Source organism: Nerophis lumbriciformis, linkage group LG32 (genome assembly GCF_033978685.3).
Source record: "Nerophis lumbriciformis linkage group LG32, RoL_Nlum_v2.1, whole genome shotgun sequence".
In the NCBI taxonomy this organism is placed as follows: domain Eukaryota; kingdom Metazoa; phylum Chordata; class Actinopteri; order Syngnathiformes; family Syngnathidae; genus Nerophis; species Nerophis lumbriciformis.
Window position 1 is genome coordinate 9,888,033 of NC_084579.2, and position 19,156 is coordinate 9,907,188.

General features: G+C 40.1%; 2 protein-coding genes and 1 long non-coding RNA gene across 6 annotated transcripts in view; 2 read left to right on the top strand and 1 right to left on the bottom strand.

Annotated features, from left to right (window-relative positions):
* Positions 1-3,659, top strand: part of cplane1 (ciliogenesis and planar polarity effector 1) — a 75,991-nt gene extending 72,332 nt beyond the window's left edge. For all 3 annotated transcript variants that reach the window (XM_061927111.2, XM_061927109.2, XM_061927110.2), the window contains exons 46-49: positions 1,795-1,965; positions 2,050-2,165; positions 2,236-2,405; positions 3,245-3,659. In XM_061927111.2, the coding sequence (XP_061783095.1) occupies positions 1,795-1,965; positions 2,050-2,165; positions 2,236-2,405; positions 3,245-3,394 (607 nt within the window). In that variant the 3' untranslated portion in view covers positions 3,395-3,659. The remainder of the gene's footprint in view (positions 1-1,794; positions 1,966-2,049; positions 2,166-2,235; positions 2,406-3,244) is intronic.
* LOC133574816 (uncharacterized) overlaps positions 1-19,156 on the bottom strand; it is a 164,942-nt gene that overhangs the window by 37,887 nt on the left and 107,899 nt on the right. The gene's annotated exons all lie outside the window — the stretch shown is intronic.
* The window catches only part of LOC133574814 (WD repeat-containing protein 70), a 124,524-nt gene continuing 111,761 nt past the window's right edge, over positions 6,394-19,156 (top strand). The window contains exons 1-5 of one of the 2 annotated variants that reach the window (XM_061927112.1): positions 6,394-6,488; positions 6,834-6,887; positions 10,384-10,467; positions 10,539-10,626; positions 10,688-10,904. In XM_061927112.1, coding sequence (XP_061783096.1) covers positions 6,467-6,488; positions 6,834-6,887; positions 10,384-10,467; positions 10,539-10,626; positions 10,688-10,904 — 465 coding nt within the window. In that variant the 5' untranslated portion in view covers positions 6,394-6,466. Of the gene's footprint in view, positions 6,489-6,699; positions 6,766-6,833; positions 6,888-10,383; positions 10,468-10,538; positions 10,627-10,687; positions 10,905-19,156 lie in introns of those variants that run through there. The other variant, XM_061927113.2, reaches the window with a different exon arrangement.

Genomic DNA, 19,156 nt, shown 5'->3' on the forward strand with positions numbered 1-19,156 from the left:
CAGTATCGGTCGATTTTCATGGATAAGTACCTAAAGATTAATATCTTTCAATGGCCATCACAAACACCAATCCCCTCTGGCTGACACTGTATGTAGTTTTTGTCCCCGGGCTGACAAGCGGCTAGCAGCAGCTATGTCTTTCCAAACTCAAGAGTGGAGCCGCTTCCCTAAGTTTATAATAATCACCTCCATTTGGTCAAATAAACTTAATTTCTCAGTAACTTAAGTGTCAATATCACTGGAGGACGAGGCTCAATATGTTACTGGAGCAGGCATGGTAATAGGTAAGCTATCAGCTAAGCTAACTTTAAACAACAACAAAAATTTAAGCTTTTAACAGGAAATTAACAAGTAGATTAACAAGAGTCTAGAGAGGATAATATAACAAATGTTGGTGTGTCAGCATTGTCACAGTCAGTACACCAAACGTAAGAGGAGGGTGTATTGTTGCATACATTTGTCATACTTGCCAACCCTCCCGGATTTTCCGGGAGACTCCCGAAATTCAGCGCCTCTCCCGAAAACCTCCCGGGACAAATTTTCTCCCGAAAATCTCCCGAAATTCAGGCGGAGCTGGAAGCCACGCCCCCTCCAGCTCCATGCGGACCTGAGTGACGTCAGGTGCGCAACACCACGTAAATCGTTGGCCAACCAAAAAGTAACCCCAGTACGCTATAGCCAACATTCACCAGGAGATGGCAACAGACAAACATAGATCACTATTACATTCCTCCCCTTTTAGAAATGTATAGAAGTTACTCAAAATAAATAAACAACCCAACCAAAAAATGCAGCAGCTCGATTAAAAAACTGTACTTAAGCCACATTCTTTTCTTTTTTTTTTTAGTACTGAACTCTTAACCCTCATTTGTAAAAAAATGTCTTCAGAGATTCAGTTTTTTTGGTGGTACTCGAAACCCTTCTGGGTACCTGCGAAAGGGTGTTCAGCATGGTTAGAAAAATAGTGACAGGGAATAGAACAAGGATGGACAATTCAACCCTTAACTCAACAATGAGTAGATGAGTGTTATGTGTGTGTATATGTGTAAATAAATGAACACTGAAATTCAAGTATTTCTTTTATTTATATATATATATATATGTATATATATATATATATAATTATATATATATATATAATATATATATATATATATATATATATATATATATATATATATATATAGCTAGAATTCACTGAAAGTCAAGTATTTCTTATATATATATATATATATATATATATATATATATATATATATATATGAAATACTTGACTTGGTGAATTCTAGCTGTAAATATACTCCTCCCCTCTTAGCCCCGCCCCCAACCACGCCCCCGCCCCACCCCGACCACGCCCCCCACCCCCCACCTCCCAAAACCGGAGGTCTCAAGGTTGGCAAGTATGACATTTGTGGTGTTGATACTAAGGGCAGTATTGTCAGTATATGATCAATACTAGAGTATAAACAACAAACTCAGGTAAAAATGATCTGGACTCAGGAGGACTTTGAGGGCAAAACCAAAGGATTTAGAAGTGTTATCTTTTGTTTAGTTATTGACCTTGTTCTTAAACTGTCAATAGCACTTACCATAAATAAATAGAAATATGTAGTTTTTACATGTGATTGATATTCGTATCGGCTGATCCCACTCATGGATGATCGGTATCAGAATCTGCAGCATAAAACCCTGATCGCAACATCCCGAGTATGTGGCCCACATTAAATGGACTTCAGACACGTCTGCTATTATGTGACATTGATGTTTTTAACTTTTGTCATTTTTGGTCACCAGGGCAATGCTTTTGAAACAATTCGACGTGAGGATCCGCGAGGCCACTGATTTGGCTAGTCAACTTGGTGGCAACCCACTCACCAGGTCCCGCACTGCTGCGACTGATGTGAACGGGATGCCCGCCCCCGCCGTCACTGTCCGTCCTGCCTCTGCACCGCCATGCAATCGCAGGTAGGGTCTTGCAACAAAGGTTCACGCTAAACTCAGATTAGCTAGTTTGTATTTTACAGCCATATCTTATTTGCGGGCTTTCAGCCTTGAGAAAAGAAGTCTGAAGCGTCCCTCAGGACAAACACATGCCCAGCGTCGCCCTTGGACTGCTGATGTTTCAGGACAACCTTCCGAGGACAGCGGGAGGCTGCCAAGGCCAGGTAGCATTGTCAGATACTGATGGTTGCAGGATTTTTAAAGACACAAACCTTTGTGCTGTCTTGGTGTCAGGGACCTCTCTGTCGAGGGACCCTGCCTTCTCTCCACGGGGCTTGCCGACCTCAGCAACGAGCCACGAGGAGCAGCGTTTTAGAAATCAGAGGCAGCAAAGAAGGCTGTCAGACGTGGAGGAGAGCGATGCAGACACCTTGAAGCTGCTTGGCCTAGGCAAGACCAAAACAGTGAGTACAGTGCTATCTACAGCGGTGTTTCTTAACCATTGGTCTGTATGGGCTGCAGCGGTACTCTGTTGTAATACACTTTTGCACTACTTGTGGCAGTAATCAGAAGAAGTCTGGAGCTTAAGTCTTAGAAGTTTCTATGAAGCTGTATTTTCATTTGCACTTAAATTGACAGTTGGTTTAAGAGACATGTATATTACTGATATTATTATTAATTTAGTTTGAAATGATTTATTTTAGCGTTGCGTACTTGCATTTACATTTATTTTTAATCTGTTTTATTTTTGTAATTAGCCTGACCTAACGAGGGCATCGGGGTGTTTGGTCTGTTGCCTATATAAGCCTTGATAATAATCGTTGTGATTAACACATGCTTTCATATCATTTGACAAGGTTTAACCTGACTGAGCTCCTCCAGCCTCTGTCCCCGGGTAGACAGAGCATTGAGGTCCGCAAACAAACTGCTCCTGTCTGTCCCACGCTCCAGACTCAGCACTAGAGAGGACAGCCTATTTCTGTGGCTGCCCCCAAATTTTGGAATAATCTGCTTCTACACAAACACTAGAGCATTTTAAATCCTTGCCAAAAACATCTATTTTCACAAAAATTCTGCTTTACTTCAACAGTTTTAACTAAAGTGTGCTGTTATTTAGTACTGTTTATTGTATATAAGAACATTTTCTGTCAAAATTGAAAAAGCCGATACATTTTATAAGAATGAAGTGATTATTATCCAGGCATTCAGGGACCACATAATGAGTTTTACACTGGTCATTTACAGTATTATACCTAACCAAGGTATTTATTCTTATTGACTGATGTCCCTGTTCTGGTTCCAGACAGGACTTTTGGACACGCAGAATGATGGTGCCCCAGCTGGCGTGTCGGGTATGAACTGGCTGGATAGAGTGTCAGAGAGCGGCGGCAGCAGCCTCAGCGAGATCGACTGGGCGGCCATCGAGAAGATGGCAGCTGCAGAGGAGCCCTGACCCTCTCCAGCATCATCCTGCAAACTCATGTTCCAGATAAATGATGTGCCTTTTCTACATATACACCTCAAGTAGAAGTAGCAATGATCATGATGAAGTTTTAATTTGTCCATAGTTTAGAGTTTGATCAAGAAGTACACAAATGTAATATTGTCTCATAGTATAATTATTATATTTAATTCATCTGCAACTATGTCAGTTGTTGACATTTTTGTATTGTACCATATTTTATAGTTTCCCTATTTTGTACAGACTTTACCATCACAAATAAATATCTGTTAAATGTTTGCGTAATCATGGTGATGGTTATTTACCTTATTAAAGTTTGTATTCAATTGCAGTTACAATTAAAAAGATAATTTAATAAAAACAGACTATGAATCTCAATAAAAGTGAAATAATGCTATTTGGTAACAGTAGAAGAGAAAGTCAAATACAAATAGGCAGAGTAGACAATGACAAGGTGAAATAAACATTTTTTTAGAGCTAATAATGAATGAGAAAAAGCTGGAAATCTCACATTAAACATAATATTTCTATAATGAATTAAGCAAAAATATGTTTGAGACCAAAAATCACTCCATATTCTCTACGTCCACAGTTTCCAAAAACAATTTGAAATGTGGACTCGTCAGACCACGGAACACTTTCCCACTTTGCATCAGTCCATCTTAGATGAGCTCGGGCCCAGCGAAGCCGGCGGCGTTACTGGGTGTTGTTGATAAATGGCTTTAGCTTTGCATAGTAGAGATTTAACTTGCACTTACAGATGTAGCGACCAACTGTAGTTACTGACAGTGGTTTTCTGATGTGTTCCTGAGCCCATGTGGTGATATCCTTTACACACTGATGTCGCTTTTTGATGCAGTACCGCCTGAGGGATCGAAGGTCCGTCTGTAATATCATCGCTTACGTGCGGTGATTTTTCCAGATTCTCTGAACCTTTTGATGATATCACGGACCGTAGATGGTGAAATCCCTAAATTCCTTGCAATAGCTCGTTGAGACATGTTGCTCTTAAATTTTTCGACAATTTGCTCACGCATTTGTTGACAAAGCGGTGACCCTCGCCCCATCCTTGTTTGTGAATGACTGAGCATTTCATGGAAGCTACTTTTATACCCAATCATGGCACCCACCTGTTCCCAATTAGCCTGCTCACCTGTGGGATGTTCCAAATAAGTGTTTCTCAAGTCTTTGTTGCCACTTGTGCCAGCTTTTTTGAAACATGTTGCAGGCATCAAAATCCAAATGAGCTAAAATTTGCAACTACGTTTTTCAGTTCGAACGTTAAATATCTTGTCTTTGCAGTCTATTCAATTGAATATAGGTTGAAAAGGATTTGCAAATCATTGTATTCTGTTTTTATTTACCATTTACACAACGTGCCAACTTTACTGGTTTTGGGTTTTGTAAGTTATTGTGTAGAAACATAGGGAAATAACTACAAAAGTATGCTTCATTCATCAACCAAGTTATAAAAAACATCAGAATAATACATAATGTTGAATGCAGAGAAATTTCAAACCCTTTATTAACTCAAAAAATTGAAATTCAATGCATTTGCAAACAGGTAAAATTATGCACAAAGAAAATTATAACCTGCTACCCAAGAAGGGACAACAATTCTTCTCAACAAAAGAGAAATATAATCTTAGAGAAGAATGTAATTTAAAATATTTGTATGCACGTACAACAGCATATCAGTATGTCATACTTGCCAACCCTCCCGAATTTTCCGGGAGACTCCCGAAATTTAGCGCCTCTCCCGAAAAACTCCCGGGACAAATATTCTCCCGAAAATCTCCCGATTTTCAGTCGGACCTGAGTGAGGACAGCCTTTTTTCACTACGGGAGAACAGGGTGACAAGAACTAAATCATCCAGACTAGAGATACATTGTATTATTATGTTTATCTTACCTAAAAATAAATATATTTATTAATTTAAAAAAAAAACAAAAAAAAACTAAATACATTTTTACTATATTTTTCTAAAAACATCAAAATTAATTTTATTTTAATTGTTATTTTTTCTGACTCTTTATTACATCCAGCCATAGAATTTTACATTAAAATAAACATATTTGAAATAATTAATTTTAAATTATCATAATAATTCATTTTAAAATGACCATATTTAATTATTAAAATAATTGCTTGTTTATCAACAACTTTAGCATTTTATTCACTACATTTTGAAGCTCTCAGAAGCCAAGTTATGTTATATTCATGTTATATTTATTTATGCAAGTTTGAAGTATCAATTATCCAAACACAGTTTTGTTTGCATATTTTCAGGATGTATATATATATATATATATATATATATATATATATATATATATATATATATATATATATATATATATATATATATATGTGTGGGGGGAAAAAAATAAATAAAAAAATCACAAGACTACTTCATCTCTACAGGCCTGTTTCATGAGGGGTTCCCTCAATCATCAGGAGATCTCCTGATGATTGAGGGAACCCCTCATGAAACAGGCCTGTAGAGATGAAGTAGTCTTGTGATTTTTTTTCCCACACATACATATATTGCGCTCTACTACGGTATCGAGCACTATTTTTTGGATAACCTTATTAAGACATATATATATATATATATATATATATATATATATATATATATATATATATATGAAATACTTGACTTGGTGAATTCTAGCTGTCAATATACTTCTCCCCTCTTAACCACGCCCCCGACCACGCCCCGCCCCACCCCCGACCACGCCCCCACCTCCCGAAATCGGAGGTCTCAAGGTTGGCAAGTATGCAGTATGTGGAATTGAATTATGGAACGGATTAAGTAAAGAAATCAAACAATGTAATAATATGATTCAGTTTAAGAAAATGTTCCAACTACAAGTCTTTACAAAGTACAAGAAAGAAGAATTGTATCAAATGCCTTCAATTTTTTGAAAATAAGATTATCTCATTAACTGTAATGGTACCTGCATCTCCATGTCTAAACGCTAGGGGCGCTGTGGTCAGATGCCATATTGAGACACGGGATCATTTCCGGTGGTGAAAGGTGAACTCGTCTAACAAACATGGATTCCAACAACGCCGAAGGTAGCTACTTCTGCCTCACACATTCTTTATCTTTTAATAAAAATGACATATCTGTGTTCCTATAAGAGACTCTGCCTATATTATTGTTACATATGTTGGCCTAAGTCGTTTTTCGACCACTGTTCGACTGTTTTACAGGCTTTTGCTGGGTTTGTTGTGTTGCTTAGCTTTAGCTACTCTTATCTGTAACAATATTAAATGTTATTTTCCTTCATTTCTTTGTATAAACTAAGCAACGAATTACCTATAAGATAAGAAAGAAAGCCAGCATTTAGTGGTTAGTTATCTACTAAGGCAATGATTTTTTTTGCATGTTTCTACAACATTTAATAAACATTTTCCTAGACGATATGAGTGGGGATGGAGACATCACTTCTGTTATGGGATTCTCCGGATTCGGTAAGTATTTTTTTTAATTTTTATAAATTGATAGAAAAGGACATCTGCAAAATCAAACTACAAAACCCAAAACCAGTGAAGTTGACACGTTGTGTAAATGGTAAATAAAAACAGAATACAATGATTTGCAAATCCTTTTCATCATATATTCAATTGAATAGACTGCAAAGACAAGATATTTAACGTTCGAACTGAAAAACCTAGTTATTTTTTTGCAAATTTGAGCTCATTTGGAATTTGATGCCTGTAACATGTTTCAAAAAAGCTGGCACAAGTGGCAAAAAAGACTGAGAAAGTTGAGGAATGCTCATCAAACACTTACTTGGAACATCCCACAGGTGAACGGGCTAATTGGGAACAGGTGGATGCCATGATTGGGTATAAAAGCAACTTAGATAAATAAATGATAAATGGGTTATACTTGTATAGCGCTTTTCTACCTTCAAGGTACTCAAAGCGCTTTGACAGTATTACCACATTCACCCATTCACACACACATTCACACACTGATGGCGGGAGCTGCCATGCAAGGCGCTAACCAGCAGCCATCAGGAGCAAGGGGTGAAGTGTCTTGCCCAAGGACACAACGGACGTGACTAGGATGGTAGAAGGTGGGGATTGAACCCCAGTAACCAGCAACACTCCGATTGCTGGCACGGCCACTCTACCAACCTCGCCACGCCGTCACTTCCATGAAATGCTCGGGCATTCACAAGCAAGGATGGGGCGAGGGTCACCACTTTGTGAGCAAATTGTCCAACAGTTTAAGAACAACATTTCTCAAATTATTGAACAGTTTAAGAACAACATTTCTCAACGAGTTATTGCAAGGAATTTAGGGATTTCACCATCTACGGTCCGTAATATCATCAAAAGGTTCAGAGAATCTGGAGTAATCACCGCATGTAAGCAATGATATTACGGACCTTCGATCCCTCAGGCGGTATTGCATCAAAAAGTGACATCAGTGTGTAAAGGATATCACCACATGGGCTCAGGAACACTTCAGAAAACCCCTGTCAGTAACTACAGTTTGTCGCCACTTCTGTAAGTGCAAGTTAAAACCCTACTATGCAAAGCGAAAGCCATTTATCAACAACACCCAGAAACGCCGCCGGCTTCGCTGGGCCCGAGCTCATCTAAGATGGACTGATGCAAAGTGGAAAAGTGTTCGGTGGTCTGACGAGTCCACATTTGAAATTGTCTTTGGAAACTGGACGTCGTGTCCTCCGGACCAAAGAGGAAAAGAACAATCCGGATTGTTATCGGCGCAAAGTTGAAAAGCCAGCATCTGTGATGGCACGGGGGTGTATTAGTGCCCAAGACATGGGTAACCTACACATCTGTGAAGGCACCATTAATGCTGAAAGGTACATACAGGTTTTGGAGCAACATATGTTGCCATCCGAACAACGTTATCATGGACGCCCCTGCTTATTTCAGCAAGACAATGCCAAGCCACGTGTTACAACAGCCTAGCTTCATAGTATTATTATTATTATTATTAGCCTTTATTTAACCAGGTAAAATCCCATTGAGATCAAAGATCTCTTTTTCAAGGGAGACCTGGCCAAGAGGGGAGCAGCAAAGTTACATTAAAAACAGTAAACAAATACATAAAACATCACATTTACAACATTAAAACTTGCTCACATGACACATGTGCATACAGACAAGGTAGACTGTAGTCCTTTCACAGAAGCTTTAAACTCATTCAACGTAACTAGTGTTTGAAGTTTAATGTTCGATTGTAGGTTATTCCAAGCCTTCGGTGCTGAAAGCCTAAATGCTTTCTTGCCCAGTTCAGTTCTTACTTTGGGGACGACAAATTGCAGAACATTCATTGAACGAAGATTGTGACTTCCTTGTTTCTTTGTTAAAAGACAAGACCGATAAGATGGAGTGATACCCAGAATGGTTTTGTAGATGAAAACATACCAATGATTGAGGCGTCGAGCACATAAAGATGTCCAGTTAACCATTGAGTATAACACACAATGGTGAGTAAGGGGAGCGCAGTTGGTGATGAATCTCAGTGCCCCGTGGTACACACTATCCAGCTTGTGGAGACAACCAGCAGTAGCATTCATGTACAACACATCTCCATAGTCAATAACAGGTAAAAAGGTTGTTTCCACCAATTTCTGTTTCACAGTAAAAGAAAAGCAAGACTTGTTTCTATAATAAAATCCCAGTAAAAGTTTCAGTTTTTTTTACAACATACTGAATGTGCTCCTTAAAACTCAAATGGTCATCAATTAAAAATCCTAAATATTTAAAAGCAGATACTAACATCATTTGTTGCCCATTTCTTGTTAAAATGTTCTCACACAGTGATGATCTTACAGTTTTTGATGTGGTAAAGAGCATACACTTAGTTTTCTCTGCATTTAAAACCAGTTGAAGATAGCAAAGTTGTTCTTGTACTCTGTCAAATGCATGTTGTAGATATTTAAAAGCCTCAGCAAGAGTGGGTGCTGTGCAGTATATGACAGTATCATCAGCATAAAAATGGAAAGTTGAGTTCGGAATATTCTGTCCAAGATTATTTATGTAAATAGTGAATAATAAGGGGCCCAACACAGAACCTTGAGGGACACCCTTTTTCACTTGCAGTACGTCCGAGGAGATTAGATTAGATTAGATTTATTGGTCCCCTTGGGGAAATTCATTGTCACTGCCGTACATTGACATAGACATTACACATCACACAAAAAAAAATAACAAAAAGACATCATACATGACTAACACACATTTACAGGCTTGTCAGACAGGTCGGCCGGGCCTGCTGTTAAGGGCGGCTATAGCTGCAGGGATCAGGCTTTTCCTGAGGCGGGCCCTCCGGAATTTGATTGTTCTGTACCTGCGCCCTGATGGTAGTGGGATGATGTATTGGTGTAGTGGGTGAGGAACCTTCTATCTGAACAGCCTGAGTTCTACTTGTGAGGTCATTTGCAAACCATCCAACTGCTTGCTGAGAAAAACCAATAGCTGAAAGACTATTGGTTTTTCTCAGCAAGCAGTTGGATGGATAGTAAAAGAGTGCGGGTACTAGACTGGCCTGCCTGTAGTCTAGACGTGTCTCCCATTGAAAATGTGTGGCACATTATGAAGCGTAGAATACCACAACATAGACTGTTGAACAACTTAAACTGTACATCAAGCAAGAATGGGAAAGAATTCCACCTGAAAAGCTTCAAAAATGTGTCTCCTCAGTTCCAAAAAGTTAACTGAGTGTTGTTAAAAGGAAAGGCCATGTAACACAGTGGTAAAAATGCCCCGGCGACAACTTTTTTTGCAATGTGTTGCTGCCATTAAATTCAAAGTTCATGATTATTTGCAAAAAAAAAAAAAAAAATGGTCTTTGCAGTCTATTAAATTGAATATACCGTAAATTGAAAAGGATTAGCAGATCGTTTTTATTTACATTTTACACAACGTGCCAACTTCACTGGTTTTGGGTGTTGTAATACAGTTTTTAATCTGCTGCTTACAGGAAAGAAGGCTCGCACGTTTGACCTCGACGCCATTTTTGAACAGACCCGAAGGACCGCCATTGAGAGGAGTCAACGTGCGTTAGGTGAGCTCATCAAGTGAAGTTGATCGTCCTTTATTCTGACTGTCGTTCTGAAGAATATTGACTTCTTTCAGATGAGCGGCAAAAAGCGGAGGAGGAAGGAGAAAGCTCCACATCCGTGCCCACGCAGAAAGACAAACCGACGGCACCGGCCACTCACAGGTACCAAACACCATGCTAGTCTTTGTCCGACGACCATGTTCATACCTGCACGTCTTCACAGGAAACAGGAAGATGACAGCAGCAGTTCAGACTCAGAGCCTATTGGCCCTCCGTTACCTCCAAAAGAGGACGATGACGACGATGATGATGATCTGGTGGGACCGCCTCTTCCGCCCGGTTACAAAAGTATTCAAAGTGGTGGTGATGATGATGAGGATGATGATGATGATGATGACGACGACGACGACGACGAGGATGCTGAAGATGACGAGGATGATGTAAGTGATACTGTGACACTCCTGAAATACACTACCGTACATCAAACTTAAGGCCCGGGCACCACATCAATTTGTGTCGTCCCCAAAGCGTGGAAATAATGTGTAAATAAAGTACCTTATCTTTTCCTATTAAATGTATTACAAAAAGAAATGTACTGCATATAATTACAAATATGTACACTTTAACCATCTTTATTGATAAAACGAAATATTTTATCATCATACATTTCAAAACAATGTTATTGTTCAAATAAAGATAAATACTTCAATATCTGCTTGACCTATGATTTCAATCCAATCCAATCCAATCCACTTTATTTATATAGCACATTCAAACAACAAAATGTTTCCAAAGTGCTGCACAACAATATTAAACACAATTAAAAACAATATAAAATAAATATGATTAAAAACAATTTCAAAGGGTAAAACCAATTAAAACAGTAAATAGAAAGCAACATTTTAAAAACACAGAGGATAACAGAGGACCACACAACTCACGTCAAAGCAAGTAATCTAACAAACTGTTCATGTAAAAGTTTTACAGTAAAATCTAGAGATGTCCGATATTATCGGCCGATAAATGCTTTAAAATGTAATATCGGAAATTATTGGTATCGGTTTCAAAATTTTCGGTATCGCTTTTAAAAAGTAAAATGTATGACTTTTTAAAACGCCGCTGTGCACACGGACGTAGGGAGAAGTACAGAGCGCCAATAAACCTTAAAGGCACTGCCTTTGCGTGCCGGCCCAGTCACATAATATCTACGGCTTGTGACACACACATAAGTGAATGCCATTCATACTTGGTCAATAGCCATACAGGTCACACTGAGAGTGGCCGTATAAACAACTTTAACACTGTTACAAATATGCGCCACACTGTGAACCCACACCAAACTAGAATGACAAACACATTTCCGTAGAACATCCTGTCGGAGGCAGATATTTACATATATCCGAATTTAAGTGTTACTTCTTTTTATCTCATAATCATATTACAAAACAGCTAGTGTTTTTCTTCCAATTGTGGTCTTTTGGTTGTCTGCAAAACTGTGTGCTTAACCTTGAATGAGGAATGTTAGAGAGAGATAATGTGCATGTGTTTTGACTAGAGAGATGGAAGAGGGGAGAGGGTTTTGGGTGGGAAAAGACAGACCATCTTAGCGGGGCGAGCCGAATGTTCTATGCTGTCTCTGTGAATGTATATCTGCAAAGCTTTGCAAATATATTACAAAATACCTATTCTGTCTCTGGTGGTTTTTCAACTCAGCTTTAAGTGTCGAAAGAGCTTGGGAGCGACTTGTGACTTGAATTCCCTGGGAGGAATGTAACACAACACAAACACAACAGAACAAATACCCAGAATCCATTGCAGCACTAACTCTTCCGGGGACGCTACAATATACACCCCCCGCTAACCCCTACCCCTACCCCGCCCCCCAACCCCGCCCACCTCAACCTCCTCATGCTCTCTCAGGGAGAGCATGTCCCAAATTCCAAGCTGCTGTTTTGAGGCATGTTAAAAAAAATAATGCACTTTGTGACTTCAATAATAAATATAGCAGTGCCATGTTGGCATTTTTTTCCATAACTTGAGTTGATTTATTTTTGAAAACCTTGTTACATTGTTTAATGCATCCAGCGGGGCATCACAACAAAATTAGGCATAATAATGTGATAATTCCTCGACTGTATATATCGGGATATCGGCAAAAAAGCCATTATCGGACATCTCTAAGTAAAATCCAATTTCAATATAGAATAATAATACACTATAAAACACAACAGCCGTAGATTTTACAGTATAAAATATTTGCATGGATTTTTAAGTAAAAAAAACCTTTTTTTTTAATTCCATGTATTTTTTTATTTTATACGCTGGAAAAAAAAAACCTGCAATTATTACGGTAAAATTGTGGCGAATGAGCTGCCGGTTTTATACAGTACAATCTAAAGATTTGGTTTTGTACAGCGTACGTAAAAAAAAAAAAAGCAATATACAGGTACACATGTTTTATATGTATGCACATTTATATTCATACTGTATATTGTTCACTGTTAAAGTGAGGGCAATCATAACTGCGACGTTTCCCTCAATGAAGGAGTTTGACACGCCTGCACTATATGCTCTACAAAGTACTTTATTGATTCCTTCAGGAGAGTTCCCTCAGGAAAATTAAAATACATTGTGGTGTAGAGAGCTTCTACACTTTTACCACTAGGTGGCAGCACCTGAAAACATTTCTTTCTATGTTGCTTTGCCTTCTAATACTGTAGGAAATGCTTTAATTCATTCATGTCTACTGTATACTTACTTACGCTTTGCATTTTCAGTGTTAATAAAGTCATGAAAAAATACAATGGCAGAATTATTTATAACCAAGAATGTTAGAGAAATGGTAAATATTTTTTTATTAACTGTTTTTATTTATTTGTCTATATTTTAAGCATTTATAATAATGAAATAAGGAAAGCACAAAAACTAAAACAAAATTGATATGAAAAAGTTTTAAAATGTTAAATAAAAGTAGATAAAATGTTTTTTTATTTTATTTCCCATCCATCCATCCATCCATCTTCTTCCGCTTATCCGAGGTCGGGTCGCGGGGGCAGCAGCCTAAGCAGGGAAGCCCAGACTTCCCTCTCCCCAGCCACTTCGTCCAGCTCCTCCCGGGGGATCCCGAGGCGTTCCCAGGCCAGCCGGGAGACATAGTCTTCCCAACGTGTCCTGGGTCTTCCTCGTGGCCTCCTACCGGTCGGACATGCCCTAAACACCTCCTTAGGGAGGCGCTCGGGTGGCATCCTGACCAGATGCCCGAACCACCTCATCTGGCTCCTCTCGATGCGGAGGAGCAGCGGCTTTACTTTGAGCTCCCCCCGGATGACAGAGCTTCTCACCCTATCTCTAAGGGAGAGCCCCGCCACCCGGCGGAGGAAACTCATTTCGGCCGCTTGTACCCGTGATCTTGTCCTTTCGGTCATAACCCAAAGCTCATGACCATAGGTGAGGATGGGAACGTAGATCGACCGGTAAATTGAGAGCTTTGCCTTCCGGCTCAGCTCCTTCTTCACCACAACGGATCGATACAGCGTCCGCATTACTGAAGACGCCGCACCGATCCGCCTGTCGATCTCACGATCCACTCTTCCCTCACTCGTGAACAAGACTCCGAGGTACTTGAACTCCTCCACTTGGGGCAAGATCTCCTCCCCAACCCGGAGATGGCACTCCACCCTTTTCCGGGCGAGAACCATGGACTCGGACTTGGAGGTGCTGATTCTCATCCCAGTCGCTTCACACTCAGCTGCGAACCGATCCAGTGAGAGCTGAATATCCTGGCCAGATGAAGCCATCAGGACCAAATCATCTGCAAAAAGCAGAGACCTAATCCTGCAGCCACCAAACTGGATCCCCTCAACGCCTTGACTGCGCCTAGAAATTCTGTCCATAAAAGTTATGAACAGAATCGGTGACAAAGGGCAGCCTTGGCGGAGTCCAACCCTCACCGGAAACGTGTCCGACTTACTGCCGGCAATGCGAACCAAGCTCTGACACTGATCATACAGGGAGCGGACCGCCACAATCAGACAGTCCGAAACCCCATACTCTCTGAGCACTCCCCACAGGACTTCCCGAGGGACACGGTCGAATGCCTTCTCCAAGTCCACAAAGCACATGTAGACTGGTTGGGCAAACTCCCATGCACCCTCAAGGACCCTGCCGAGAGTATAGAGCTGGTCCACAGTTCCACGACCAGGACGAAAACCACACTGTTCCTCCTGAATCCGAGGTTCGACTATCCGGCGTAGCCTCCTCTCCAGTACACCTGAATAGACCTTACCGGGAAGGCTGAGGAGTGTGATCCCACGATAGTTAGAACACACCCTCCGGTTCCCCTTTTTAAAGAGAGGAACCACCACCCCGGTCTGCCAATCCAGAGGTACTGCCCCCGATGTCCACGCGATGCTGCAGAGTCTTGTCAACCAAGACAGCCCTACAGCATCCAGAGCCTTAAGGAACTCCGGGCGGATCTCATCCACCCCCGGGGCCTTGCCACCGAGGAGCTTTTTAACTACCTCAGCAACCTCAGCCCCAGAAATAGGAGAGCCCACCACAGATTCCTCAGGCACTGCTTCCTCATAGGAAGACGTGTTGGTGGGATTGAGGAGGTCTTCGAAGTATTCCCTCCACCGATCCACAACTTCCGCAGTCGAGGTCAGCAGAACACCATCCGCACCATACACGGTGTTGGTAGTGCACTGCTTCCCCTTCCTGAGGCGGTGGATGGTGGTCCAGAATCGCTTCGAAGCCGTCCGGAAGTCGTTTTCCATGGCTTCCCCGAACTCCTCCCATGTCCGAGTTTTTGCCTCCGCGACCGCTGAAGCCGCACACCGCTTGGCCTGTCGGTACCTGTCCGCTGCCTCAGGAGTCCCATGAGCCAAAAGAACCCGATAGGACTCCTTCTTCAGCTTGACGGCATCCCTCACCGCCGGTGTCCACCAACGGGTTCTAGGATTACCGCCACGACAAGCACCAACTACCTTGCGGCCACAGCTCCAATCAGCCGCCTCGACAATAGAGGTGCGGAACATGGTCCACTCGGACTCAATGTCCAGCACCTCCCTCGTGACATGTTCAAAGTTCTTCCGGAGGTGGGAATTGAAACTCTCTCTGACAGGAGACTCTGCCAGACGTTCCCAGCAAACCCTCACAATGCGTTTGGGCCTGCCAGGTCTGTCCGGCATCCTCCCCCACCATCGCAGCCAACTCACCACCAGGTGGTGATCGGTAGAAAGCTCCGCCCCTCTCTTCACCCGAGTGTCCAAAACATGAGGCCGCAAATCCGATGACACAACTACAAAGTCGATCATAGAACTGCGGCCTAGGGTGTCCTGGTGCCAAGTGCACATATGGACACCCTTATGCTTGAACATGGTGTTCGTTATGGACAATCCGTGACGGGCACAAAAGTCCAATAACAAAACACCACTTGGGTTCAGATCCGGGCGGCCATTCTTCCCAATCACGCCTCTCCAGGTTTCACTGTCGTTGCCAATATGAGCGTTGAAGTCCCCCAGTAGAACGAGGGAATCACCCGGGGGAGCACTCTCAAGTACTCCCTCGAGTGAATCCAAAAAGGGTGGGTACTCTGAGCTGCTGTTTGGCGCGTAAGCGCAAACAACAGTCAGGACCCGTCCCCCCACCCGAAGGCGGAGGGAAGCTACCCTCTCGTCCACCGGGTTGAACTCCAACATGCAGGCTCTGAGCCGGGGGGCAACAAGAATTGCCACCCCAGCCCGTCGCCTCTCACTGCTGGCAACGCCAGAGTGGAAGAGAGTCCATCCCCTCTCGAGAGAACTGGTTCCAGAGCCCTTGCTGTGCGTCGAGGTGAGTCCGATTATATCCAACCGGAACTTCTCTACCTCGCGCACTAGCTCAGGCTCCTTCCCCCCCAGCGAGGTGACGTTCCACGTCCCAAGAGCTAGCTTCTGTAGCCGAGGATCGGACCGCCAAGTGCCCTGCCTTCGGCTACCGCCCAGCTCACATTGCACCCGACCTCTATGGCCCCTGCTATGGGTGGTGAGCCCATTGGAGGGGGGACCCACGTTGCCTCTTCGGGCTGTGCCCGGCCGGGCCCCATGGGGACAGGCCCGGCCACCAGGCGCTCGCCATCGTGCCCCAACTCCGGGCCTGGCTCCGGAGGGGGGCCCCGGTGACCCGCGTCCGGGCGAGGGAAATCTGAGTCTCGGTTCTTGCATTTCCATAGAAGTCTTCGAGCTGCTCTTTGTCTGATCCCTCACCTAGGACCTGTTTGTCTTGGGAGACCCTACCAGGGGGCATGGAAGCCCCCGGACAACATAGCTCCTAGGATCATTGGGACACGCAAACTCCTCTACCACGTTAAGGTGGCAGCTCAGAGAGGAGTATTTTATTTCCAACATTTAAAATAATGAAAAAAGTAGAAATAAATTAAGCAAAATAAATGAACAAATAATACAACATAAATAACACAGCATTGGGGGGAGAAAGTACATAAAGTGTGTGTGTTATATTTTAAATATTGAAAATACATGGTAAATATTTTTTTTATTAATTGTTTTTATTTATTTGTCTATATTTTAAGCATTTAAAATAATGAAATAAGGAAAGCACAAAAACTAAAACGAAATTGATAGAAAAAGGTTTTAAAATGTTAAATAAAAGTAAATAAAATGTTTTTTTATTTTATTTCCAACATTTAAAATAATGAAAAAAGTAGAAATAAATTAAGCAAAATAAATGAACAAATAATACAACATAAATAACACAGCATTGGGGGGAGAAAATACATAAAGTGTGTGTGTTTTATTTTAAATATTGAAAATACAGACAATTTAAAAAAAAATAAAGTGTGAAAAAAAAACTGTAGATGAAATAATATTCTTTTGCTTCATTTTAAACGCTTAGAATTACGGCTGCACGATTTGAAGAAAAAACCTAAATTGCGCTTTCGATTCAATTTGCGATTTTTATATTTTATACATAAAAATGGATAAAACTGCAAAAATAACGGGTGAAAGAAGACATGTTACTTTGAGACTGTCAATCAACACATTCTTGTGTCAAGGTGCCACACATTAGAACAATGTGCAATAATTTACTTTAGAAAGTATTTGGCTTTATGCAGACAGATTCAGAGCTTTTGTCTCCACCATGCTCTTTTTTAATAACCAATAAACTACAGTGTTTTTAATGTAATGTAATCACAATTTAACTAATAATTTAATTTACGGTAACTTTAACTTTAGCTTAAATATATAATAATAATACAGGTAACAATTTAAAGGCATATAAACTTTTAATTCTCATTACTGTAGAATTGTTTACTATTGTACTGTAATTGGAAGGTAAATAAATTGTAGGTAAAAATTATCCTAAATAAATAAACAAAAAAATAATAATAAAATGCAGAAATGTCTTTAATCTAATTAGATATTGAACATCTTAAAATGCATTTGTTTCCCAGTTGGAAAAATGAGGTCGGACGCTGTCTTATTGTTTATTTTTCATGTGATCACAGCGGCATTTTCGCTTGTTCATCCGTGTCGATAGGCTCATATTGCCCATCTGATTTTGAGCTGAAATATTCCCACAACGGAACATTTGGCTTTGTAATCTTATGTTTTTCCTCCTAATTTATGTTAGTTTGCGGCAGTTGCTAAGAGTGTTGCACAAACTAATGCGTTTGAAGCGAGCGACAAACAAACGCGAGGCTCAACAATTCTGATTGGCAAACATGGCTGTCACTCAAATTACTCAGGCTCTTGCAGTAATTTACGGCACTTATTAAAGACAAAATATCGATTTGATTTCGATTAATCAGCCCTACTTAGAATAATGGAACAAGAAAAAAAATTATTAGGTAAAAATAATACAAATAAACAAAAATAATACTGGGTAAATAGTTCATAAAATGTGTATTTATTTCATTTCAAAGATTTAGAATACATACAATTTTAAAAAGTAAAAAAAAAAAACAGTAGATGAAATTATATTATTTCGCTTTATTTTAAAAACTTAGAGTAATCAAAAAGTAAAACTAAATAAGGTATAAATAATAGATACAACAAAATAATACTAGGAAAATAATAGATAAAGTGTGTATTTATTTTAAAGATTCAAAATACAGACAAGTTTAAAAAGTAAAAAAAAAAAAGGCAAAAAGTTAGAAAAAAATGTAGATGAACTTATATTCTTTTGCGTCATTTTAAACACTTAGAATAATAGAAACAGTACAAATAAATAAAGCGAAATAAGGTATAAATATACAAATTTTACAAAATAACACTGGGAAAAATTACATCAAATGTGTATTTATTTAATTTTAAATATTTAAATTACAAATGCATTTGAAAAATTAATACTATTGAGAAAAAAAAGTGGGGGGGGGAAATGAAGATTAAGTGATATTATTTTACCTGTTTTAACATTGAAAATATTGGAAAAAGTAAAAATAAATAAAGATAGTACAAAATAATACTGGGAAAATAGTACATCAAATGTGTATTTATTTCATTTCAAAGATTTAGAATACATACAATTTTAAAAAGTAAAAAAAAAAACAGTAGATGAAATTATAATATTTCGCTTTGTTTTAAGAAACTTACAGTACCGGTAATCGAAAAAGTGAAATGAAATAAAGTATAAATAAAATATGTAACCAAAATGATACTGGGAAAATAGTAGATAAAGTGTGTCTTTATTTTAA